This window comes from Trichechus manatus, unplaced genomic scaffold, assembly GCF_000243295.1.
Source record: "Trichechus manatus latirostris isolate Lorelei unplaced genomic scaffold, TriManLat1.0 scaffold00004, whole genome shotgun sequence".
Classification (NCBI taxonomy): Eukaryota; Metazoa; Chordata; class Mammalia; order Sirenia; family Trichechidae; genus Trichechus; species Trichechus manatus.
In genome coordinates, this window is record NW_004443940.1 from 19,285,499 (window position 1) to 19,313,182 (window position 27,684).

Consider the following 27,684-nt stretch of genomic DNA (forward strand, 5'->3'; position numbering starts at 1 on the left):
GAAAGCTTCAGCTTTTGAGTTAGGCAGACGTGGGTTCAAATTTTAGTTTTGCCACCTACTAACCACATGCTTTTATTCAAGTTATTTAATGTCTCTGAGTCTTAGTTTCCTCATCTGTAAAATGAGAAGAATAATAATACTTGTTTTCTAGGATTGTTAAAATTAGAGAATGATATGTATAAAACACCAGTACCTAGTACATAAAAGGGAGAGGTCAGGTAACTGTAATCGTATTTTAGTCAGATAATGGTGATGCTTATGATGTGTGGGGGCTAAGGAGGTCATTCTCGCAGATACTAGAACTTCTGAAACTATAATTACAATCGGAGATGGCTAGAAAGTTGCTGGTGTTTGGAGGGTGTTAATGGCAGGAGCAGAGGAAGAAGGTAAATCACCTTCTTTCTTTACCCTTTTGTCTTGTCTCGTATTTATTAATCTTGAAGTTGGTTGTACCTTTCATCTCTCTTCCATTTTGTTTTGCCCAATTTTCAGGGTCCCATAATCAAACAATTAATTCACAAAATGGAATTTAAAATATATGTAGAAGTCTTATTTTCATTTTCAGAAATTATCTGGATAGTCAAGGAAGATATATTTATAATACTCCTTTTTTTTTTTCCTTCCCTCTTAAGCTGAGCCATTATCTGGATATTGTGGAAGTAAACATTGCTCACCAGATCTCTCTACGTTCAGAAGCATTTTTTCGTGCAATGACCTCTCAACACGAATTGCAGGACTACCTCAAGAAAACTTCCCAGGCTGTAAAAATGCTTCGAGAGAAAATTGCACAGATTGATAAAGTAATGTGTGAAGGATCACTACACATTTTAAGACTGGCACTTACCAGAAATAATTGTGTCAAAGTGTACAATAAACTGAAGTTAATGGCCACGGTACACCAGACTCAGCCTACTGTACAGGTGTTGTTATCTACTTCTGAATTTGTTGGAGCGTTGGACTTAATAGCAACAACACAAGAGGTTCTACAGCAGGAACTTCAGGGCATTCACAGTTTCCGGTATGTCCATTAAGTAAGCCATTAGAAATAATGTTAGAATTTTTTAAAGGATAAATCTTAGCATGTAATGTCAGCTTAAGAAGTGGGAATGTATTCAGAGTTAAGTTGGTATTTTTTCTTCCAGACTGATCTGTTTAGTAATACTATCATTCTAACATTTTAGTATTAGCAAAACAAAAAACACAAGGAATGATATTTATAGAGACATTTGGATAGATAAGCATCCATTTCTAGTGGATGAAATAAATGAAAGACCAGTTATAGCTTTGAAAATGATAATAGCTTTGAAAATGATAACATTTTGCAAATGTTGAAATAGTTTTATGTCAAGATGATAGATCAAGGTGGAGAGAGGAATGCCAGTATATTTAAGTTTATTTAAAAAGCCCTCTAGTGGGTTTAAAATCTAACAATAAATAAAATTTGTTTCTGATTTGTAGTCTTTTTATCACATTGCAAAAAATTCCACATGGAAATGGAAAAAAACCCAATTTCTCTAAGTTGTTATTTTAAAAATACCTTCAAGAGGGTAAATTACCTTCTTTCTTTTACCCTTAGTTATTTTATGTGAAATCACATAAAGAATGTTTAATTTATAGATAGACTGATTATAAGCCATCTGCATTTCATTCATTTGAGTAGGTTAGCAGTGTCCATGTAGAAGTTCCTATGTATTAGGAAACTCATCCAAACCTTGCACTACTAAATGAGTACAAAGAAATTTTATGCAAGATGAATTTAGTATCTTAAAAAACCCAAAACTAAACGCGCCGCCGTTGAGTAGACTCATAGCGACCCTGTAGGGCAGAGTAGAACTACCCCATACGGTTTCCAAGGAGTGGCTGGTGAATTTGAACTGCTGACCTTTTGGTTAGCAGCTGAACGCTTAACCACTGCGCCACCAGGGCTCCATTCAGTAACTTAAGGGGTGCTGAATATATTCCGGAAAAGTTACTATAGGATTGTTATGAGTCAGAATCAACTCGAGGGCACACGACAACAATAACAACATAGATCCCCCAGCATGGAACCCAGGGTGACTAAGTGATTTTTAATTTCTCTTTCACCTCTGAAATTTTAAATATTTCACATCCTTTTCGAATGTGTGGGTGTGTGTGGTTTATATATATTTAATAAATAGTCTTAATTTTGTCACTTCTTACTTTAGAAAAATGGACTTCCTGTAGTGACCGAAGCTGTGTTTTATAAGGTTAAAGATGAGAGTGCTTTATCGTCTGGATAGGACAGTGCTGAGAAATATAATCAAAGATTGACTGCTTAGCTGCTAGGCACAAATTCTAAAACTGTTCTAATTTTTACCCCAAAGATGGTGCAGTTTTTTTTTTTTTAATTTGTTTTTTGTTTCCTTGATTCATAAGTTTATGCCCAATGTTGATAAAAAGTATAGTTATCCAAAGCTATCCAGAAAAACACTTTAAGAACAAAGATGTATATTTATTCCCAATAGTTTGACTTATTGGAAGACAGAATGTAAAATTTATAATCTTGTATTTATCCTGAGCCCACAGAAGAATTTACCTTTAGTTTCAACCTTACTTTTTTTTGCATGTACCTTAACTCAAAGAACAAAACATTCTTCCTAAAAAAGTGCATGTGATTTTTTAAGACTTTCAAATTGTTCTGATTATCTACATTTTGCTCAAACCTCTTTCTACTATTATTATTTTAGAAGCTACACATGTGTAAAGAGTATTTATTCTTCATGTGAAGCATCTTCTGTAAAGCTGCTTATCAAGTGTCAGTTTCAGTATGGATATAACTGTATAAAAGTCTGGTATCAGAACTTGTGTTGATTTTATAACTTCTGATAAACATCTTTTTCTGCAAAAGAGTACTCTAAATGAAAATGTTTTTCTAATCAAGGAAGAATACTGACCTGTACTTGAAATAGTTTAAGGCTGGCATATTGTAACCTAGTTTTTTTTTTTTTAATTTAATTTCTGTCAAATTCTACCTGATGATTTATTTTCTTGACTTTATCTTTCCTTTTGTTATAAGGTTGTTAATTATCAACATTAGTTACTTGTCTTGTATAGCTTCATGGATATTTTTAAGGCCGTTTAACTTTATTTGGAAACATAAGAATTAGTTTTGACCCTTCTAGGTTCTTTTTCTGATCAATCAGGATAATGTATATTATTGGTCTCTTTACTGTAAGTATTAGTGGTATAAATTGTGTTTTCCTTAGTTTATTAAAATGGTTAGGTTCTCCCAATAGGAGATAACAGATATTGTACTTGGATTTCGTTCATTACTCTCTCTCTCTCTTTCATACCAGAGACCAGATTTTAGTAATTTTTGTGGGACTTAGAAAGCATAGGATCTTACTTAGAGTAAGAACTCCTTCTCTTAGTAGAACAACCAGAGAATTCTATTGAATTCTTTAATAGTCTTTTCCTTTTATAGATCTTAGTCCAGATTTTGCTTTTGGCTATGATGCTCTTTATATTGCTCTTAAACTTTCACACCAAAGTCTTGTAATAGTCAAATTAATACAAACTCAAATCTCTATTTTTTTAAATGCAATTTTCATAGTTTTATTTGTGTACCACCTTTTAGTGTACTATCAATCTAACAAGGTAGCATATTTTTCTAGTCAGTGGTAGTAAATGATGCTTATGTATAGTTTCTTTTTTTTCATTCTTTTTGTAATTTTTTGACTTTGAAGTTATTTTCTGTATAAACTTTTTTTTAACTCCCAGAGCACTTTGTTTATATGCTAATGAAATTTCACAATACTTTGCCATGTTTTATTGTTACTTATTCTCTATTTCTATTGAGATTTAAATGTCTTGGGCAAGAACTATGACGTACGTACATCTTAATACATATTTATGGAATCTGTGAATTATCCAGGATATTACCAGATGTATCTTGATACTTTATACCATTCTTTCTTTCTTTTTTTAAAAATTTCCATAATCATTGTTCCCCATTAACCATTTATAGTTTATATATAACTGATTCTGAATCCTGGCTGCATGTTAGAACCCCAGGAGAGCTTTAAAAAAAATGTTCTGCACCCCGCCTATTCCAGTTAATTCAGACTCCCTATAGGGTAGAGCCAGAGCATCTGTATTTTTTTAAAGCTATCTAGGTGATTTTCCGTGCACCAGAATTGACAACCCTGGTTTATAATGACCATTGGATAGTCTGTTTTTCAGGATTTGGAATCAAAGTGATAACATCTTTCTACATAATTTTGTTCTTTTTAAAACGAAAACATCTTCCTGTCTCTATTCAAAGAGGGTTCTAGTTAATATATTAGGGCTACAAAGTATCTAATATTAATGTAAAAATCCCAAAGTTTGATCTTCTCTTTTGAACCCAGGGAGTAATTTACACAACGGGTAATTTTGGCTCATTGCATAATTCTGTATATTACTACAGAGATTATTAAAATGGATCTTTTATACATTTGTTGATTATGTAATCTTTTAAATGATTTTACTGCCAAAATTCTTGCAAAATTGGGCAATTTGAATTATTAGGACATAAATATTTTTAATCATTACTCATGAAAATTCTACTGTCTATTAGCAATAAAAATGAATGGTAATAAGTGAAATATTATATATAGTTTGTGTGATCTATACTAATTTAAGGAGCCCAGGTGGTGCAACAGTTAAGCGCTTGGCTGCCGAAACTGAAAGACTGGCAGTTCAAACCCACCCAATGGCTCTGCAGGAGAAAGACCTAGCAGTCTGCTCCCGTAAAGGTACGGCTTAGAAAACTCTGTGGGACAGTTCTGCTCTGTTACATGGTGTTGCTGTGAGTCGAAATTGACTCGACAGTACCTAACAACAACAATACTAATTTAACTAAAAATGTTGCTGAGGTTAATTACATTCAAATGCTTGTTGAGAAGATGTAATACAGAACTCTCATTATAGGCTTAATAAAACATTTGAGCCTTCATATCTTGCAGATTTTGGTATAAGAAGATTCAGTTACCTTGAAATTCAGGGACGTAGTGCTGTTAAACATTGCTGTTAATTGTAAACATTTATGTAGACGCTCTTTAAGTTTTTATCATCATGTTAGCTTTCTTTTCTTACTATTTTCTACCACTATTACTCTACTACCACCACCACCACCCCAGAACATTTATTGAATATTTTGGTGCTCTTTGTCAGGCACTCTGCTAAGCATATTGTGTGTATTATTAGATTTCACCCCTCAAAAACTGTGAGATAGGTAACCTTATCCCCATTCTTGCAGATAAGAAAACTGAGACTTAGAAGGTCTTAGATAACTTACTCCAGGTCATAAAGCAAGTTATAAAACAGTAGAGTCAGGATTCAGCCCAGATCTCATCTGACCCTAGAGCCTATGCTTTTTAAGTATTTGATAGGGGATCTTATAGGGCTTCAAATAGATCACTTTGAACATCAGTGCCAGTTGTGTAGTACTATAAATGTTAAAACTGTGCATAATTGAGTTATAGGTTTGCTGAGCCAGGACCTATGGTTGTAATTGATTTTAGGATAAAAATTAATGGAACCAGCTTGTTTTCTAGTCATATACTTTTTTTCCTTTAGAAAGAAAAAGTAAGAAAACATTCAGTTAATTATAGGTTCTAGCTTATTGTGGTTTCATGTAGTAGGTGGCCACCTTGGGATTCCATTTAAGGGATTTTCATTATTGGAAGTACCAAAAGGTATTTAACATATTATTTGATCCTGAAATAATCTCCTTTAATTTAGATCTTCAAAATATTATAGTAAGAAAATATACACATTATATGCCCTGGGATGAAGCCAAGAGATCATAGTTTCTCTGTTAGATGAAACTAGTATGACTGCAGAATTTATCGATACACAGATTTCTCTGATGAAAGCAGCCCAAAGGGTCACTGTAGTGGACAAACAGTTCTAGAAAATCTGAATTAATGTAAAATTGAGGCATAATAAAGTAGAAAGTATTAGAATTGCCCACATATACTTGGCTGGATATATATATGTACCTGATCGTTCAGAAAGTAGTATTTTAGTTATTTGTCTTTTCAGTAGATTTCTTTCATCACTCTAAATTACTCTATGTAATCATTAGGGTACATTCTTTTTAAGTGAACTGTTAGCAGATTTATTTACTATTAAATATTTTGATAAGTGTAGTAATAATGATTATGCCATTATTATTGAATCTGTTTTAAAAGTGGTTCCCTGGGTGGCACTAACGGTTAAGTGCTTGACAACTAACCGAAGGGCTGATGATTCAAACCTACTTAGAGGCGCCTCAGAAGATAGGCCTGCCATCTGCTTCTGAAAGGTCACAGCTTTGAAAGCCCTATGAAGCAGTTCTACTCTGTACACATGGGATCTCTATGAGTCAGAATCAACTCGGCGGCAACCAACAACAACAATTTTCAAAATAGTAAAGAATATTTAAAACAAAAAAAAAGCCAATTAGTGCAAGGATGAATAGGTGCATCTTGCAGAACATTCTAGAGGTATGTTTAAGGATATACTTTTAAAAATTCATACACACACACACACGCACATATATTATCAGATACCTGTGATTACATAATAAAAACTATTTTATGTTAGTATTGGAGTTCATATCTAGTCTTCTTTATTAATTAGGCTTTAAAATTCTGATTTTAAGGATGCATGAAAATGAAGCTACTACGTTATTTAAGGCAATATCTGAGGTCAAATAGAACCTCACATTTAAATTATGCTGAAATGACGGAGTTTTATTTTGATGCCCAAATACCAGGAAATGCAATCACATGGACTTCCCACCATAATTCTTTGTTATGATTTGTTGAAGATTATTCATACCTATTAAGAATTCAGAGCCCTGGTGGTGCAGTGGTTAAGAACTTGGCTGCTAACAAAAAGGACAGCAGTTCGAATCCACCAACCACTCCTTGGAAACCCTATGGAACGGTTCTCCTCTGTCCAGTAGAGTTGCTATGAGTCTGAATGGACTCGACGGCAACATGTTTGGTTTTTGGTTTTTATTAAGAATTCACATGGTAAAAGTTAGAAAGTTTCTGCTGTAACTTTATACTTTAAACTGTGAATGTTAACCTGCAGTCTGGAGTAAAAAGGAATCTATGATCTTCGTAAAAATTGAGAGCTAAACCATGTTGGAGATGTGTGTAAATTTATGTCCTATCCATTTGCTCTTTTTTCGTTTTTTGACTTTTTATTTTTGAAAATTCAAACCATACACAAAATGAAAGTAATTATATGAAGAGAATTGTATGATGCTGGGTAAATTATGTATCACCCATGAGTTATCAACTCATGGCCAGCTTTTATCTCCTTTTCCCTTTTGAAACAAATCTCAAACATTGTTTCATTTCATTGATAAATATTTCATTAGGTATCTCTGAGAGAGAAGAACTTTTTTTTGACATAACTTCAATATCATTCATATTTTTAAATGGCCAGTGTTCAAATTTCCCTATTTGTCTCATAATTCTTTTTTTACAGTGGGTTTATTGGAATCAGGATCCAAATAACATCCATACATTGCAGGTGATTGATATCTCTTAAGTGTTTTTTAATGTATCGTTTTCCCACTTCTTCACACTTTCTCTGTTTCAAAGTATTTATTGAAGAAATTGGGTTATTTGTCTTGTAGAGGTTCTCAGAGTATATTTTGCTGACTGCATCCCCTTGTTTAACATGTTCTTCTTTTGCCTGTATTTTCAACAAATTGGTAGTTAGAGTTAAAGGCTTGATCAGATTTAAGTTTTAATTTTTGGCCAGAGCACCTAATAGATAAAACCTGTTGCTGTCAAGTCGATTCTGACTCATAGAGACCCTATTGGACAGAGTAGAACTGCCCCATAGGGTTTCCAAGGAGTGGCTGGTGGATTTGAACTGCTGAACTTTTGGTTAGCTGCTGAGCTGTTAACCACTGCACCACCGGAGCTCCGCCTAGTAGGTAGTGGTGTGTATTTCAGTCAGGAGGCATATATTTGTTTGTCTCTTTTATACTAATAACAGCCATTTGATGATCATTGCCTAGATCTGTCATTTCATTAAGCATTGTAAATTGTGATATTCTAATTCTATTCTTCTTTCTTCATTTATTAGCTGGAATATTTTTATAAAGTAATGTTTCTCCATAACAATCATTTGGTTACACCAAAAGAGAGTTCTTAAGAGAATAGGCAGGTTAAATTCTGGATTCTTTCCTTTTATTTAGCAATTTTCAAAATAATGAATTGAAAATCTAACATACTCAAAAGGTGACTAATAAGGCTTTTTTCCCTTTATATTATTATAAACTCATGTATTTGAAGTATTTTAAGTTCTTCGCTGTTCTTATTTTATTGTACTTTAGATGAAAGTTTACAGAACAAACTAGCTTCTCATTAAATGGTTAGTATTCATATTGTTTTATGACATTGGTTAACAACCCCAAGGCATGTCAACACTCTGCCTTCTCAACCTTGGATTCCCTATTACCAGCTTTCCTGTCCCCTCTTGCCTTCTAGTCCTTGCCGCTGGACTGGTGTGCCCGTTTAGTCTCGTTTTGTTTTGTGGGCCTGTCTAATCTTTGGCTAAAGGGTGAACCTCAGGAGTGACTTCATTACTGAGCTAAAAGAGTGTCTGTGGGCCATTTCTCAGGGTTTCTCCAGTCTCTGTCAGGCCAGTAAGTCTGCTCCTTTTTTTTTTTTTTTTTGTGAGTTAGAATTTTGTTCTACATTTTACTCCAGCTCTGTCCGGGACAATACACACAGAATGCTCTCAGAACTAACAATATTATTACTTAAAAAGCAGTGTAGAATTTTTCCTTAAGATAGATACTATGTGGCAAAAAATAAAGATTGGGTTCTTTTTTAAAAAATTATCTAAGACCAAATGGTCAACAGCTATTTTAAAGCATTGATGAGAAGATTGGGAGGCATGGAGTTTAAGTTAATGGTAGTGAAACAAATAGAACAGAAATAACGAGAACGTTGATACAGTCTGAAGAATGTAACCAGTGTCACTGATCATTCTGTCTGGAAACTGAGAGTGAGCGTAGGTTTTGCTGTGTATAGTTTCACCAAAAAAAAAAAAAAAAAAAAAAGATACATCCCATGTGGGATGAACAGTTAATCATTGTGTTTTAAAGTCACTTGAAATAATTCCTGTTTGTGGGGTTTTTTTGTCACCAACCTGATGAACAAGTTCATTTGTTTAATTTGCTTTGGTTATTTAAGAATCACTTTTTAAAAATTAAATGTAATTTTGTAACTATGTTAAGTAGTTACATAGTTCCACAATCAAATCTATAAACCAAGAGGTACTGGAAGAAATCTAGCTTCTATCCTGCCCCTCCACACTTTCCCTTCCTCACTCTATAAATCACTTTTTTAAAAAAAAGTTTTAGTTTATATACCTACATACCTATCTGTCCCTTGTCCTAGATAAGCAGTAGCATACTGTGCGTACTTTTCTCCACCTTGCTTTTTTTTTTCAGTTTACAGTATATCCTGGAGATCATTCTACAGTATGCATTGTCAACAGAGGATATCACCTCAAGGTGAAAAAATCTTGGATAGTACAGTGGTTTGTGGCCTTCCCAAGGGCCAGAGAACATAAGCAGATATACAGTATTATTGTCTTATTTGTCTGGTATTGAAATTGCATGGGGGCAGGTGTGATTAGAAAAAAAAAAATTTCTAAAAAGACTCCTTAGGGGGGCAGTAATGGAATAAAGGTTGAGAAGCACGGCTTTATAGCAGTATATAGAAGTATTCCTCAATTCTTTTAAATATGTATAGTGTCTGTTTAAGAATCTATCGTAATTTATTAAGCTAATCCCCTATTGGTCAGCATTTAGGTTGTGTCCATTCCCTAGCAATTATAAACAGTGCTACAATATACATATGTTCTTTTGTATTTTTGCCAGTGTATCTTTGGGACAAACTCCAAGAAGTAGAATTCCTAGGTCTAAGGGTAATTGCCTTTATAATTTTGCTAGATACTGCCAAATTCCCTTTATGGCAATGTTTTAGTTTTATATTAGTGAAAATGTTCTAAATGAGTTTATTGTGAGAGGTTGGTACCATTTATGAGAACCTTATTAGTCTTCTAATTAGTTGTAAGAAATATAATTTTCATATTGCAGAATGAGAACTTATGCATTATTTCATTTATCAGATTTGTTTCAAAATTATCACTACACCTACTTACCAGATATTTTTAAAAGAAGAACAATGGGTCTATCTAAAAGGTCACATAGTTTTAATTAAAATTTGTGCCACATCTGGTCTTTAGACAGTTGCCTACATTAAGGGTTTGTTTTCAGTCAAATGTAGTATATGTATATTTTTGAATGTTTGTTTTTAAAATTTCCCCCCAAAGATAGAGCTTTTTAAAAATGTTTTTTATCCTGGGGTATAAACAGATTTCCCATTGACCTGTTTCACTTTAAGTTTTGAAATACCTTGGGCCAATTAAATAGTTTAGGTTTCGTCAACCCATTGCTTTTATGAAGCATGAGATTGTGTGGCAAAATCTGTTTGTATATGAAGGTACTCATATTTAATCCCCTGCAGAGTAGGAACTGCTTGGGACCATTCTTATCATTTGGATAGCACGCTCTTTTTCTAGGGAAAAGATTCCAAAACTCTTTAGTGATACCTTCCTTTACAATTCCCATAACTCTCCCCAGACTAGAGTCCTTTTCACTTTGTCTCTTAGGTGGGATCCGTAAATATTAGAAGCAGAACATTGTATTTTACGAGGAAAAAAAGGCCATGGATCGGATGTAACTCAGTATTTTTGTATCTCGTAGTCTTCTGTTCTAGTGACTTTCAGTTTGATGATCTGAGGGATGTTGCACAGTAACACAAAGTGATCATGACAAAGATTGAATTGAGTCACTCTGTACCTGTAGTCCTTCAGATATTTATATGCACCTAGACCTGGTGAGGCAGTGGTTAAGAGCTACAGCAGCTAACCAAAAGGTCAGCAGTTTGAATCCACCAGCCGCTCCTTGGAAACCCTATGAGACAGTTCCACTCTGTCCTATAGGGTTGCTGTGAGTCACAGTCAACTTGAAGGTAGTGGGTTTGGTTTTGGTTAGAACAGGGCTTAGCACACAGTAGGTACTTGTATTGAATAGATGAATGGTTGGGGAGCTACAGGCATTGACATTCAGTAAATGGTAAATGAGGAAAGGACTTAGGACACCTGACTCTTGCCTGTGAAAAGCAGTCATAAAATTCACCAGGTAATCATGTTTTGAGAACTCTTTGGATATAAAGAGAAAAATAGAATTTGGGAGATTGAGTGGAATTATCTGTTACTTTGGTAACTTAAAGGATGCCATTTTAATAAAACATCTCATTATTGCACAGGTACTGTCTGCTAGAAAAGTTTACCTACTATGTTTTCTTTGACCCGGAGTGAATTTGTAGTTTTTGATGAATACATAGATAATATTTTTTTTCTTCCTTTGTAGGCATTTGGGATCACAGCTTTGTGAATTAGAAAAACTAATAGATAAAATGATGATTGCAGAATTTTCTACTTATTCTCACAGTGACTTAAATAGACCACTGGAAGATGACTGTCAAATTTTAGAAGAGGTATGTGTTTTGAACTGTGGAATGAAATTGATGTTATTGCTTAGTTTTAATTCCTAAGAGCCAAAGTTTAGAACATATTCTTCTCAGCTTATATTGAGCAAGATGGTCTTAAATTGTTAAGGTCTATCAGACCTATCAAGTCCTTCACTAGTTGTATGACCTTAGCCCTTAGCAAGTCCCATAATCCTTTGAAATCAGAGAATAAAAAGAAATTTTAAAGCTTACTAAGAAACTGGAGTTAAAATGAGGTTTTTACAGTTTACAAACAAAGTTCAAAACATAGATATAGGATGAATTAACTTTATTCATCTGCATGCATGCACTGGAGTATGTCTTGTATTATTATCATATGGTTATTTATCAGTCATTCAAGTTGAGCTTCTATTATGAACATGTTTTATGTGTACACATGTACATCAATTTAGGCTTCACTTATCTGGTTACTTCTCAGTGTGGATTGTTGCCAAGAACTAATAGAGAATCTAAAAAGCCCCGATAAAAGCCTAAGTAAAAGAGATTTTTTTACATGGTAGCAGAGAGTTCAGGTCATCATTCCAGTGTTCTAGACCACTAAGGAAAAATTACAGGGCTCATGAAGTATTTATTGGTCATCAGAGCTTGAGAGATACTTTTTTCTTTTTTTTAAACAAGACCTAAAAATATCCTAGTATTTGCCCCCAAACCGGCTTTGTTTGAGTCACTGTGGTAGAACAGGATTTATCTGTTCTAGAGCATTGACTCCAAAAATCTGATGACAAGATTGCTATGGGAGATGCCTTTCCAGGCTTCTAGAAAATACCATATGCAGGATAAAGATCTGAGGATCAAGCAATAAAAACCTTGATGCTGAATATTTCTACCTCTAAGTGAGATTATTTCATATTTAAAATGTGAAATTGTATATTCTTATTTTCATAGGAAAGACTAGTATCTCTTGTGTTTGGACTTTTAAAACAAAGAAAACTCAATTTTTTAGAAATCTACGGTGAAGAAATGATTATTACAGCAAAGAATATCATTAAACAGGTAATATACATTTTTATTTGATTTATTTTGGTCTCGAATCTTTTGCCAAGTTTTTTTTTTTTTTTTACATTATCGTGGTAATAATACATGCAGTATAATATGTGCTTATTTATATATAAAATTGAAAATATAGACAAACAGAAGGAAAAAACCATAACCCTGCCAGCCAAAAGATTGCCACTTTAAGAATATTTCTATGTGTAGATTGTTACTGATGTGTTTCATTGTTGCCATCATACTGTATATATGATTTAGATTTGTTCATATTTCAGTTAGAGTCATAACATAGCATTTTCTCATGTTATTATATAAGGCTTCAGAAATACCATTTTTAATGATTGCACAAAATTCCATCAATACTATGTTCGTTAACATTTACTCAAGCATGTCCTCTATGTTGAATATTTATGTTGTTTTCAGTTTGATGCTGTAAATTACATGGTAAGAAACGTCTTTGATATAAAGTTTTTTTTTTCATATTTAGGACTGTTTTCTTAGGACTAATTCACAGAAGTAGAATTATTGATCAGAGTGAAGAGTATTTTTAAATTGTTTGATACATAGAATTGAATTGCTGTCTGAAAAGATCTTAACAATTTATACTCCCACCAGCAGTAGATAATGTTTCCTTGATCTCTGAGAAATTGTAATTATAAACTAAAATCCCTGTATTCTTTAGACTTCCCTGATTTTTGTTTTGACTTTTTTACTCAGATAAATTTCATTCACTGAACTTCAGTTTTTCTATACAGTCAACTCTCCGTGTCTGCAGATTCCGCATCCGTGGATTCAACCAACTGGTTCGAAAATACTGGGGTGGGAGAAGTTCCAAAAACCAAAACTTGAATTTACTACACACTCAAGCATTAAACTGAATCTACACAAATGAGATGATGTATGGGCATCCCCTGCTGTAGCCTGCTGCCATTTCACAGATCCTCAGTCTCTCTCCAGTACTCTTTGAGCATTGTTTGCCATGCGTCCTGCCATTGTTCCCTAAACAATACAGTATAACAACAATTTACATAGTATTTACATTGTGTTAGGTGTATCTAGAGATGATTTAAAGTATACAGGAGGATGTGCATAGGTTACATGCAAATACTATGCCATTTTATATAAGGGACTTGAGCATCTGCAGATTTAGGTATGCCCTGGGGGTTCTGGAACTAATTCACCGAGGATACCAAGGGATGACTGTATATGAAAATATAACGTGTAATATAATATAATGTTAAATGTATTTATTTGGTTTAATTGATGATCATCATTAGATGTACATGCATGAGTTTTTAGTGTTTAAATAAAACAAGCAAAAAGATTACAATCACCCCCTTTTACCTCTCTTAGACACTAATTAAAACACTGTATTTTTAAATTGACACAATTATGTTAGATAATTGTTGGTAATATCTACGAATGCTAAACATACACATATTTTGTGACCCAGCGATTGTATTCCTAGGTGCATACCCAATAGAAATTTATTGTATACAGAAGTTCACCAAAAGACAGTACAAGAGTGTTCATGGCAGCGCCATTTGTAATAATTCAAAACTATAAACAACCCAATAGAAAGGATAAATAGAATTGTGGTATATAATACTATACGGTATTAAGAATGAATAAATTCCATGCTACAGCATTGATAAATATCACAGACGTAATGTGGAGCCAAAGAAGCCAAACACAGAAGGGTATATATACTAAATGATTCCATTTATATAAAGTTTAAACAGGGAAAATTAATCTATTGTATTAGACGCTGGCTGGGATAGTAGTTTTTTGGGGGAGGCAGGAGTGACTGGGAGGGGACCAGGAAAGGGACCTCTGGGTACTAGTAATACTCAATTTCTTGAGTTTAGTACTGGTTACACAGATGTATTCCATTTGTAAAAAATTTTTGAGCTGTAATCATAATTTGTACAGTTTTCTTTGTATATGTTTATACTTTAATAAAAAATTTTTTTAATTGCTCTGTTTTAATTCCCAGACTTCTCTTGAAGTCTAAGCATTTATTTATTTTTTTAAAAACCCTTTAAATTTTTGAGTGTATAACAAGGAACTATAACCTCCAAAATGAATTCATTTTGGAATTTTAATATGAAACTTAAACCTTGTTCCTAAGTATTATAGTTCTCTTTTCTGGTGTACGATTTTGAACAGTTTTAAATAATAGAAGTTTTAAAATTTATTGTAGTTAAGCAAATATTATAGTTCAGACATATGTAGTTCAAGCATAATTATTTAATAGGGCAAAGGTAATGCTGCAGTTTTTCAGACACCTTGAAGTATGTGTAAGAGATCCAAAAGAAGCCTAGTAAAATGATGATTATAGTCAGCGAGGTCCTTTTTAATGTACAGATGAAACATGGAGTATTTACGATTCTGAAGACAGCTAATCAGATTGTTTCTGTTTTTTCTTTAATTTTCAGTGTGTGATTAATAAAGTTTCTCAAATAGAAGAAATAGATACTGATGTCGTTATGAAGTAAGTATACGTATACAGCTTGGGGGTTATCAGTCAGGGACAAGACAACACATCCAAATTAGAATAATTTAAGGAAGATTTAGTGAAGGAATTATTTACTAAGGTGTGAACAGGGTATAGGAAAACCACAAGTGACAGTGCAGTACCTTTGAAGGGACTAGAGAAGAGAGCAGTTAACAGAATCTAGAAAGAGAAAGACGTGTTGTTGTTAGCTGCTATCGAGTTGATTTCAACTCATAGCAACCCCAATGTGACAGAGTAGAACTGCCCACATAGGATTTCCAAGGCTGTAATCTTTATAGGAGCAGATCCCCAGGTCTTTCTCTTGCGGAACCATTGGGTAGATTCAAACTGCCAACCTTCAAGTGCAGCTGAGCACTTAACCACTGAGCCACCAAACCAAAAAGACCAAACCCATTGCCATCAAGTCAATTCCGACTTATAGAACTGGGTAGAACTGCCCCACAGAGTTTCCAAGAGGCACTTGTTGGATTCAAATTGCCAACTTTTTGGTTAGCAGCCATAGCTCATAACCACTATGCCACCAGGGTTTCCACTGAGCCACCAGGGCTCCTGAAAGACATGTAATAGTTGAGAAAAGCTATGCCCTTCAGTGGAGGGACTCAGTCTTCCTGAGGCAACCCTTTACAAGGGCTTCTCATTGACCAAGCCCAGCCGGTCAACTTTCCAGGGCAGATAGCAGGTTAAAGAGGAATACAACATAAATATGCAGGGGGGAAATGGAAGATAATTCTTTACAGAGGAATGGCAAGTATAAGTTTAAATTATTAAGCTATATAATTAAAAGCCAGCTTCTGATTGGCTTTGAAAAGTTTTGAATGAGTGATTTTGAATTGCCCTTGTAGTGTGATCTCTTACTTTTTCCCCCAGAGTTTTCAAGTCTGTTATTTTTTGTTTTCACTCTTGAAATTCCTATTCTTTTATTTTGAGAAGAATAATAATATTTTAAAATGATGACTTTCTCATTCATATAGATATGTAAACTTCTATCAACTGGTCTAAGAGATGAATTATGAGCAACTGAGAAGTTTTCCTGGCCCAAACCCAGAGAGAGTAGGGATTGTGGAGTTTTCACTTCCATACTATTACATGGTGAAAACTGAGTTTGAAAATTAGTTGAAGCAACCATAATGATGTGGGAATCAATAGTAATTGGAAAAATAAGTTATGGGAACTCTGTAGAAGCACCATGGACATGGAGAGTCTGTTACTTCTTAATTTTCTCCTTCCCTAGGGAATTTTTTCAACTAACATAGAGAACTTCTTATATCTCAAGTACAGGAAAGAGTATCTTTGAGAATATCTCTCTTAGATACAGCAGCATTCACTAAAAATTGAGAGTAATAAGTCATTTTAGTACTATATCTTTATGGAATTCTGTTTTGCACTAATTTTTTTCATGTTGAAATTACTGATGTTAGCTATAAAAATAACAATGTTAGCTAATATATAACACTTTTTATGTAATAGGCATTGCTCTAAGTACTTTATATATGTTAACTCATTTAATATTCACCACCACCATATAAAGTAGGTTCTGTTACTATCCTCATTTTAAGATGAGAAAATTGGGGCATAGAGGGATTAAGTCACTTTCCCAGGCTCACACAGCTAATGAAAGGCAGAGCTGGGACTTGAAGCAAGGCAGTGTGGCTCCAGGGCCCATGCTCTTACACCATGCCATATTTCCTCTCATATGTTTAAAAGTACTTTTTAGTGTAGTTAGAAAAGTAGGTTATTAGATTTGTGGGGGGAGATGTTACTATTTTCACTCCAGACTATATCTTCCACACTTTTAGCCACTATATGGTTTATTTATTCAGTGTCATGAAATAATGTTCACGTGAAATTTACTCTGTACTAAGGTTCATATGTTTGTGCATATGACAAGACTAGAGTTAGAGATGTTTAAACAAGGAGGAGTTGTTTGGTAGTTGATCTCATCAACTCAAGATTTTATAATTTTAGTTAGATATCTAAATGAAATTGTTTTATTTTTCCACTACTAGATAGTATTTAATATAGTTTCCACCAATCTATAAATGTTATTGGCCCAGAGACAATCCTTATTTTTGTTTCAATTATTTTTTTTCTAGGCTTGCAGATCAGATGAGAATGTTGAATTTTCCCCAGTGGTTTGATTTGCTGAAGGATATTTTCTCTAAATTTATAATTTTCCTACAGAGGGTTAAGGTAAGCTTATGTGATTACCACTTTGCCCAGAATAGTCCGTAAAACTGCCAGCTTTCTAGATACATAATGTATAAATGGAATCAAACTAGAATAAAACAATTTTTTTGCTTTTGTAGTTTTCTTACAGCAACCTTGGTTTTAAACAAGGTTTGAAGCTATTCAGTATATTTTCACAATTTTTTATAATTTTAGATGATTTATTTTATATAGAAAAGAATACTTTATACTAAAAAATACTGTTTGCCTTGTATTAAATATTATACAGTAATATTTCCTCTTGTGGTTTTGTGATACTTGACTCTCTCTAGATATTTAAAGGTACAATATTGAGAAATTCTTAAAAATCTATCCAAACCATTTGATTTTTCTAGAAATTTAAGGTGATATAATAGTATTTTCCAACATACAGTCCATATTCACATTGTCCCACTAATGTCCTTTTATTTCATTTTTCTATCTGGGATTCAATCAAGGATCATGCACTGCATTTAATTATCATGTTTTCTGGCCAAACTACTTAATTTTAAGCCACTTACTATAAGGAAAAGAACACATGCCACACAGCATTTTTCAGAAAAAAAGATGTCACAGACTGTACGTGTCGGTTGGAATTACAAGCATGTAATAGCTGTGTTTTAATAAGAAGACAGTCATTAGGAATTACTGGGTATCACAGTTGAAAAAGACCATGTGTGAAATTTGATATTCTTTAAGTTATCAAGTTTTAGTATTGTGTCATATGTGCTAGTTAAAATTGACAGCATTTCAGAGTACCACGTTAAATGGTCTGGAAGACTTTGGTACTTGTCTTTGACGTGGTTTTTTTAAATTGACATTGGAGCAACAGTAGGTTAGTAGCATAAGCTCTAACAGGGTAGAAAAAGTTTTATAGAATGTGATTCACTGTACTCCATTTCGACAACTCCTAAACATGTTAATCCTACCCGTTGATAGTGATTAAGAGCAAACCTGTATATATGGATTTCTCAGTAACTAGGCCATGTTTTTACTTTTCTTTATAGTCCCACTATGACCTCATTATCACACACTTTTATTGTTGTATGTCTGGATACATATTATTCCTATATTCCATAGTGTAGAATTTGCCAACTTTTTGCCAGTAATTTTTTTAGTAGCTACTCTCCTTTTAGGTTCTATATCAGTTAAAGTCAAATTATTATATGATGTATGTACAGTATATGAACAGTGATTTGTTATAGTTGTAATTGCTCATTTCGCATTTAGGTCATTTAAACTAGTACTTCTATAGAACCTCTTTGAACATATAACCTTCAAATATGGTACTTTTTTTTTTAAAGTTTTGTGATTCTGTAAGGATATGATTTTACTGAAAAATAGTGTTAATTACAAGCTGTTCATTTCTAATGAATAATTTTTTAATAACTAAAAATTGGAAATAGCTATATGTCTCACAATAGAGAAATGGCAAAATGAATTATGCCTGTTATATCCTTTTCATGGAATATCATGCAACAAGGATTTTTAATGATAGAAGAAAATGCATAATTATAACATAAAGTAAAAAGACCAGATATACCCATTGCTATTGAATTGACCCATGGTGTCAGAGTAGAACCGTGCTTCATAGGGTTTTCAAGGCTAATTTTTCGAAAGTGGCTAGTTAGGTCTTTCTTCCACCAAGCCTCTGGGTGGACTTGAACCTCCAACCTTTTGGTTAGCAGCTGAATGTGTTAACCATTTGCAATACCCAGGACTCCATGTTAGAATTTTTTTCTCTTTATTTATCTTCATAGACCAAAGAGACAGTCAAATTGTCTTTTAAGTGGTTATTTTTAGGTGGTAGGATCATATGCAATTTTAATCTTCTGTTTATTCTTTTCTATTAAGTTTTCTATGAAAAGAGGTATTACTTTTATATAATTAGAAAAACTCGGTTTTTAGAAAGGAGTGTTTACTTTGTTACAAGTATAAACTAATTTGAAGCTCTAATTTACCAGACTTATTTACTGTCCTGCATTCTTAGAATTTATTTCACAAAAACAAAGTAGATTCCATATGTTTCTTTGGTATCAAAATAAATTATATTTCTTTTAAAAGAAATTGAAGCTTAAAATTTAGCCAGAACATTTCAATAATATGTTTAGTTTAAATGAAGAAAGAATAAAAAGATTGGGGTTTGAAAATTTTATATTTGAGTGATTATTAATGACTTAAGGATTTATATTGCTGTTAACTGAATTTTGAATTTTTAAAAAAATTCTTGTTTGCTGTCTGTATTCCAGGTTAGGCTGATTCGTATAGCTAAAAAGAAAATAATCCTTAAATATATCTTACATTCCTTTCAAGCAATTTTTAGTTCTTAAATTTTTATTTTGTTATGTGGAGAACTAATCTTGGTCTATTATTTTGAGACATCAACATGGTTACCGCAGTATTTTATTTATTCACGCTATTCTTAAGGCTGGAAAATTATATTTTGTCTAGTTATTCTGGTGTTTTTGAAATGAACGTGACTACAGACTGCTGTAATAGATAAGTTCAGAAAGTAAGTTATGCCCCTATTGTTAAACCTGTTATGCCTGGAAAATCTGATTTTTTGGAGATCAGCAAGAATGGCTCTGGACTTGGAAAAAATAATTAGAAAAACCTCTTAAACTATAGTGAAAACAGCAAAGAAGAATTGTTAAGAGAACACCTGATACGCTGTTTATGGAAAATATATTATTTTATCAGCTAAAATGTCGTCAGTTAAAAGTGACAAAATATTCAAATCAAACTAGTTTGAACAATAAAAGAAATATATAGGCCCAAGTAATTAAAATTAGTCTAAGAGTAAGCTAGGTTTCAGGCCTAGTTTGATCCTGGCTTTCCAGCTCATGTTCTTTATTAATTCAGTTCTACCTTTCTCTTTGTGTTGGCTTCATCTTTAGACTGACCCAACCTCAAGGTAGCAAAATGACTACAACAGTCGCTGGTCTGCCACGTCTGCTTACCACGCCCTCTAGAACAAGAGAATTTTTCTTCCCCATCATCAAATGAAAGTCCCTGGCTTCAGTTGGCTTGGACCAGTTTAGTTCACATGTCCAGTCATTGTGGTCAGGGAAATGGCATGCACTGATTGGGTTAGGTCTGGATTGTCTTTTCATCTCTGAACTAGTCATGGAGGCAAAGAGGTTGGGAGTACATTGTTTGAGCTATTTACAACCCATACCTGAAGCTGGAATGTGTGCTTAGTTCTTCCCAAATTGTATAGCTGCTGTACCATAGGGGAGGTACAGAATAGATATTAGGGAGGGAAAGACCATGTCCATCATCATGGTCTTTTTATAAGCAAAAAAGTTAAAGAAAAGCAATGAGACGGGAGATGAGGAGAAGAAAGAGAAAGTAAAGGTGAGGGAAGCAGGCACATCAAAGATTAAGACAATAGTGGGGATTAAAAGCAGCAATGATGGAGGGTAGCAAGCAGCAAATCTGTGACAGTAGAGAAAAAGTTAATGATCAATGAAGAAAGAGAAAAAAAAAAGCAGTATCCATAGACACTTTGATACCTTAGCCTTCGAGGGCACCCAATCTCTGCTATATACTGTATGGGTTATTGAATTACTTAGAATACTTACAGTTCCAAATAATAGGAAACACAGCTCAGAATGTCTTAAACAATTAAGAGGATTTATTAGCTCAGATGACTGAAAAATATCCAGAGGTAGCCTGTACATGCTTGATAGAGAGGTTTATGATTCATCAAGCTTCGGCTTTGTTTCTCTGCAGTTTTCAGTCTGTCTTCTTTATATTTTCTTTAGTAGCATTAAGCTCAGCACTTCCATGTGCTGATTTGACTAGCTTAGACCCTTGTTCTATCTTTGGAGACCTGAAGTTGACCTGTCTTTGGAGACCTGTTTCCCTAAAACCATGTAGATCCTGAAAAAGAAATCAAGGGCTTTGAGGAATGGAACAATACATTATTAGAATGTTCTCATGAATGTTAAAGTAGGTAAATAACCTCTTATTTCTTAATAATCCATAAAGACACTAATTTACATAAATCTACTATTCATGCACTTAGCTTTTAATATTTATTGATCACCTTCTATGTGCCAGACACTATTGTAGACATTAGGGTTAGTGTCTCTTATAGAGCTAACATTACAGTGGAAGGAGACAAATAAACAGATCATTTTAGGTAGTGATAAATGTTATTTTAAAAATGAGTAATAGGATAGAGTTGCTGGATGAGAATCAGGGAAAGCCTCTTTGAGGAGATGACACTTGTGTCAGAATTTGAGAGATGAGAAGAACTATGTATGCAGAGTTCAAGGAGAAGAGCATTCAAGGCAGAGGAAACAGCAAAGTGGGAATGATCTTGAAATGTTAGAAGAACAGAAAGAGAACCAGAATGTCTGGAAATTAGTGAATGATGGAAGTTATAAGATAAGGAGCGGTGGACAGGGGCTAGACATGATAAGGAATGCGGATTTTTTATCTTTTAGTCAGGCACATCAACTGATACGGCTCTGATAGGCAAGTTAAAGTATGTTGAATGTAACCTGTTTAAGAGGTTAGAGAAATGTGCAATATGTTTTAGGGTGATTCCCATTTATAAAATCAATTGAAATACAGGAACTCTGTTCCTAAGTGTTAGTGAACTAAACTAAATTCTCCTGAGCAGTTCGTTTTCACAGGTCACCTTTATTGTACAATAAAAAATTAGTAGACGTTCCAATATACATAATTTTAACTCGTTTATAATCGTAAAATGTTCAAAATTACGTGCACAGAATTCACGTTTGGGAACTTTAGGTGCAAGATATTTTAAGTCCTTTAAAAATGATCCTGCTTTTTTCTAGGCAACATTAAATATCATTCATAGTGTTGTTCTCTCAGTTCTTGACAAAAACCAAAGGACTAGAGAATTGGAGGAGGAGATTTCACAAGGGAAGAATGCTGCAAAGGACAATTCGTTGGACACAGAGGTGGCTTATTTAATCCACGAAGGCATGTTTATAAGTGATGCATTCACTGAGGGTGAATTAACACCTACAGCAGTGGACGCTACCTCTCAAAGAAATGCATCTCCAAATAGTGAGCCCTGCAGCAGTGATTCGGTGTCTGAACCAGAATGTACTACTGATTCTTCATCCAGCAAAGAGCAGACATCATCATCTGTTACTCCAGGAGGTGTGGATATTATGTGAGTATAGAGCCTACTGTTAAATTTACGGACAAGACTTTGAGTCATTTTAGTAATGGTTTCAATAAGGTTGATTATTCATTTTATTGGAAAAAAACATGTAAACTTTGGTCTTGGAATTTAATTTAACAAAAATATATCACCTTCACAGAACTTGTTTTTTTTTTTTTTTTGTGAAAATGTGTAAAAAGTAAGGAGGTGAGCATTAGAAGTAATTGGGAATTGTGGAATTGATTTTTGTGCATAGTATGAGTTTGAGTTTCCTTTTTCCCAATATAGAAATTCATTTAACCCATGACTGTTTATTAAGAAGGCTGTCTTATCCATTGTTCTGTAGTGACACCTTTGTCATAAATTAAATATTCATTTATTTGTGGGGTTGTTTCTGGACTACTTTGTTCAGTTGTCTGTATCATTAAGTAAAATAGGCTTAGTTACTGTATCATTTTTTTTTAAATTGTGGTAAAATATAGATGTCATAAAATTTGCCCTGGGGTCTTAAAAGCTTGCAAGCAGCCATCTAAGATACAAGAATTGATCTCTTCCCATCTGGAGCAAAGAAGAGTGAAGAGAACCAAAGACTCAAGAAAACAGTCCAAAGGACTAAAGGACTTAAGGACCACATGAACTACAGTCTCCACTAGCCTGAGACCAGAAAAACTAGATGGTACCAACCGCTCTGACCAGGACCACAATAGTAGGTCATAGACAGAGTGGGAAAGAAACATAGAACAAAATTCAGACTCATAAATAAGACCAGACTTACTGGTCGATAGAGACTGGTGGAACCCCTGAGACTATGGCCCTTAGACACCTTTCAAACTTGGAGCTGAAATCACTCCCTGAGATCACATTATAGCCATACAATAGATAGGCCTATAAAATGAACAATAACACCAGTGAGGAATGTACACTACAGAGCAATCAACTGTATGAGACCTAAAGGGCAATATTTGCCCAGAAGGAAGGCCGGGGCAGGAAAGCTGGGCAAATGGACACAGGGAACCCAGGGTGAAAGTAGGGAGAACGCTGACACATTCAGGGGTTAGCAACCAATGTCACGAAACAAGCTGTGTACAAATTGTTGATTGGGAAGCTAATATGCTCCGTAAGCTTTCACCTAAACCACAAAAAATTGTTCCTCACCTGCCAAACCCCTCCAAAAAAAATTGTTTTTAGCCTCTCATCAGTCTCTTCTGTAATCAGCAGTTACCTGGAGGTATGAGTCTATGTGCCAGGCTCACATATCTGGGTGTTCTTCTTCTTCTGGATCTTGGCTCTGTAATTCTTCACTGCCTTGTTAGTTCTCTGTTGCCTTCACATAGATTTGTTTATGTTTTCTCCTTCCTTTCTTTTTAAGAGTACAATCCAGAATGTGCGCTCAGTACTTTGAACACATCCCAGGGGCCAGAATATTGTCACATGGCTACGTTAGCTGTAAAGAAGGCTTGAGAAGTAGAGTTTTTAGCTTATTGGCCATTTGCCCAACTAAAATTATTATTGTGGCAGAAGAGAGAACAGATATTGAAAGGACAGATATTGAAAGACCTGAGGGAAAAATTTTAGAAGTCCTTCGAAAAATAAAACTCTCCTTCAATAGTAAATTTGAATTTGGAATTTAAACAGACATTTTTGTGGGAGCTGGTATTGAAACAGTACTAGACTGCATATATAGAAGTAAAACATTGGAACAGAGGAAGTTTAGCACAATAGAGATAGAATTAGACTTGTTCTGGGTTTTAGTCCCACCCCCTTAACCTTGTGACCCTGGGTAGGTCACTTAAACTTTATAAGATACAGTGCCCTCATCTGTAAAGTAGGTACTCATCTACCTGCCTCACAGTGTGACAGTTGAACACGATGATGTTTCTGGGAGTACTATACAAATATTAAGTCTTCTATTATCTTAAAGTATTAGTAAATAAATTTAGTGATATAATTGTGAAGGACAGCAGGTAATAACTTTAATACCTCAAATTAACATACATCAGAGCTTCTTTGTAATATCTTTGAAAATTATTTTATCTCAACCCAAAGAGAAAAAATATTAAATTACTTAACCATACTCCTAGTAACACTAAACTGAACTGTTAGTATGGAATCAATGCTTTTTATATATGCACCAGGAGGAAAATATATACAGAAAAAAAACTCAGCATTTCTGTTTGAAAATTGGAAAAAATATATTACATCTTATAAACACTACTGTTTGCTTCTGAGTTCCTTGAGGGCAGCAACCTATTGTATCCTCTCGAGTGCCTAGCACTTTTAAACATAGTAAATGCTCAGTAAATATTAGTTGAGTTGAACTGAATATTAACTCTCATTTATAATTACAAGTCAAAAGAGGGACTCTTTGCCATGAAACAACATCCCGTCCTCCTTCCTCCTTTCACTGTGTCATCTGGGTGCCTGTGTGCAACTCCTCTCCTGTCACTCCTACCACCTTGTACCTAAACTATGTATATATGTATATGTTTTGCTGTTATTTTTGTACAATTTCCAATCATAGCCTAAACTAAATGTTTAAATTACTACAGCAGAGAGAGAAAATTATTCTTATATAAACCTAAAAACCAAACCCATTGTCACTGAGTTGATTCCAACTCATAGTGACCCTATAGGACAGAGTAGAACTGCCCCATAGGGTTTCCAAGGCTGTAATCTTTACGGAAGCAGACTGCCACATCTTTCTCCCGTGGAGCAGCTGGCGAGTTTGAACCCTTGATCTTCCAGTTAGCAGCCGAGCGCTTTAACCATTGTGCCACCAAGCCTCCTTATTGTTTTTTTTAAGGTTGAGTAATATCTGTTTGCATTATCTGAGCATTTTTAAGTGATACTTCAACACAGAAGCTCTGAAGTATTTGACACATGACAGAATTTTTTCTCAAATATGAGTTTTATAGCTTTTTGTCCTTTTAATTGATACATCACCTATAGAGAACAATGTGTTCAAAACTTTACCTGACCAAATCTCATTTTATCATTTTCAGGGTCAGTGAGGACATGAAGTTAACTGACTTGGAGCTAGGAAAACTGGCAAATAATATCCAGGAGTTATTGTATAGTGCCTCAGACATATGCCATGATCGAGCGGTCAAATTTCTCATGTCAAGAGCAAAGGTTAGTTATTTTGATAAAGCTTTAGATATTTTATATTTTATACATGATATAATTTGTTTTGAAGATCTGGAATTATGTCTTTGCTTGTATCGCTGTGTTCCCCATAGTGTATATTATATTTTTAATATGTAATAAAGTTAATAGCATTGCTGGTGTGCCATGTTAGGGAGATGTAAAATAATCCAAATAGGAGAAATAGGAAAAATTACTAAAGCATTCTTTTCAAATAAATGATTAAAGGATTTATTTTTAAATACAATACCTTAATAATTAATTTGAACACTAATATGCTGTTTTATGAGTGTGTGTGTGTGTGTGTGTGTGTGTGTGTGTGTGTGTTTATGGTGTGTGTGTGGCCAGACTTTTATTGATAAATAAGTTAAACTTCAATATTGTGAAATTTTATAGTTTATGGCCTGAATTCATTTGAGTTACTGTATTAGCTTTAAAGAGTTTAGAATCAAATTTAGACTTGTTAAGCTTTTTGTATGCAATTTCTGGGGCTAAAGTTTTGGGAGATTTCATTAAAAGTGATAAAAAATAATTTCTGTTTTAGGCTTATTAAAACTTGTTAAATTGGTTTTATAGCTCATCCATGCTCGATGTTATATTAACTCTTCGTCTTAATTTTTGTGTTATCTTCAAAATTTAGGATGGTTTTCTTGAGAAGCTAAATTCCACGGAGTTCATAACACTTTCTAGATTAATGGAAACATTCATTTTAGACACTGAACAGATCTGTGGAAGAAAAAGTATGTCATTACTTGGAGCACTTCAGAGCCAAGCTAATAAATTTGTAAATAGGTTTCATGAAGAGAGAAAAACCAAGCTCAGGTATCACCATATCCGTTCTATTTGCCAATGTTTTTCCCCTTTTCTTTACAAAACACAGTGTAAAACAAGACACTTGTAGATTTACCAACCAAAAAGCTCTTATAATTTTTTTTTGTTTTTATTAAAGGCAGATTATAGAAATAAAATCACATTTCTTGGCTTTTAAAAGTGAGGTTAGGACATTTGTTTCCATTAGAATATTTATGAGGAGGCTCCTTAATAGGCTGACTTTTTCTTTCCCACTCAAAGTGAAGTAAATTATGTTTCACCACTGTTCTTGGTTAGGCTAAGGGATATAAATAGGAAAATATTTTCTTAAAGTATTGGTACTGTTTATAAATTAATTCTTCTTTCTTTTTGACCCATTAGTGCATATTACTGTCTATAAATTATACCTCAGTAAAGTTTAAAACAAACCCTAATCCTTAGCCCCATTATCCAGAGATAACCATTGTTAACTTTTCGACATAGTTTCTCCCAAGGTGCCTACAACGATCTTTTTTTTTTTTCCATTTTAACAGGATCCCCAGGTGACTTTTTCTTTTTTTTCAATTGTGCTTTGGTGAAAGTTTACGGCTCAGCTTAATTTCTTATTCAAAAATTTATACACGTATTGTTTTGTGACATTAGTTACAATCCAAATGATTTCAGTTTACTAAGGTGCTCAGCACTTTTAAAAGTCTTAGGTGCTTGCTCAGCTCTTTTTTCTTTTCTGTTCAACCAAGGAAGATGGCAGTGAAATATTAACGTTCATCTTCTTTTCTTTCCACTTTTGAATAGCCTCCTCTTAGACAATGAACGCTGGAAGCAAGCTGATGTCCCTGCAGAATTTCAGGATCTTGTTGATTCTATATCAGGTGGAAAGATTACTTTACCTGAAAAAAAATCAGGGGGTATGTGTATTCTTTCACACTTTCTTCCAGTTGTGTATTATGTTTATTCATTTCATATAACTGTTTAATATTTCTTTAATTGGAAATGCCTCTCAAAAAACCTAGAACTAATATTCCCAGTTTAGTCAGTAAATAGGTGACAGGGAAAGTACTTATGGTAATTTATAATAATAATTTCAAATATATATTGAGTGTTAACCATGTCCCAGAGACTGACCCATAAGCTTTACGTACATTACCTTAGTTTATCCTCACAGCAACCTAGAAGGAGGATACTATTACAGCCCTGTTTAACAATGAGGAGATTTGAGCCTTGGAGAGGTTAAGGAATTTTGTCCAAAGTCT

The 27,684-nt window shown here is 33.9% G+C and overlaps 1 protein-coding gene across 4 annotated transcripts in view; it reads left to right on the forward strand.

Moving 5' to 3' along the window:
- The window catches only part of VPS54 (VPS54 subunit of GARP complex), a 108,762-nt gene that overhangs the window by 47,752 nt on the left and 33,326 nt on the right, over positions 1-27,684 (forward strand). For all 4 annotated transcript variants that reach the window (XR_002824476.1, XM_004369274.3, XM_004369275.2 and 1 more), the window contains exons 7-15: positions 633-1,018; positions 11,462-11,588; positions 12,507-12,614; positions 15,050-15,105; positions 17,223-17,319; positions 22,146-22,489; positions 25,483-25,612; positions 26,265-26,446; positions 27,227-27,339. Coding sequence is in view for 3 of the 4 variants with exons in the window: in XM_004369274.3 (XP_004369331.1) it covers positions 633-1,018; positions 11,462-11,588; positions 12,507-12,614; positions 15,050-15,105; positions 17,223-17,319; positions 22,146-22,489; positions 25,483-25,612; positions 26,265-26,446; positions 27,227-27,339 (1,543 nt within the window). In the remaining variant the exon portion in view is untranslated. The remainder of the gene's footprint in view (positions 1-632; positions 1,019-11,461; positions 11,589-12,506; positions 12,615-15,049; positions 15,106-17,222; positions 17,320-22,145; positions 22,490-25,482; positions 25,613-26,264; positions 26,447-27,226; positions 27,340-27,684) is intronic.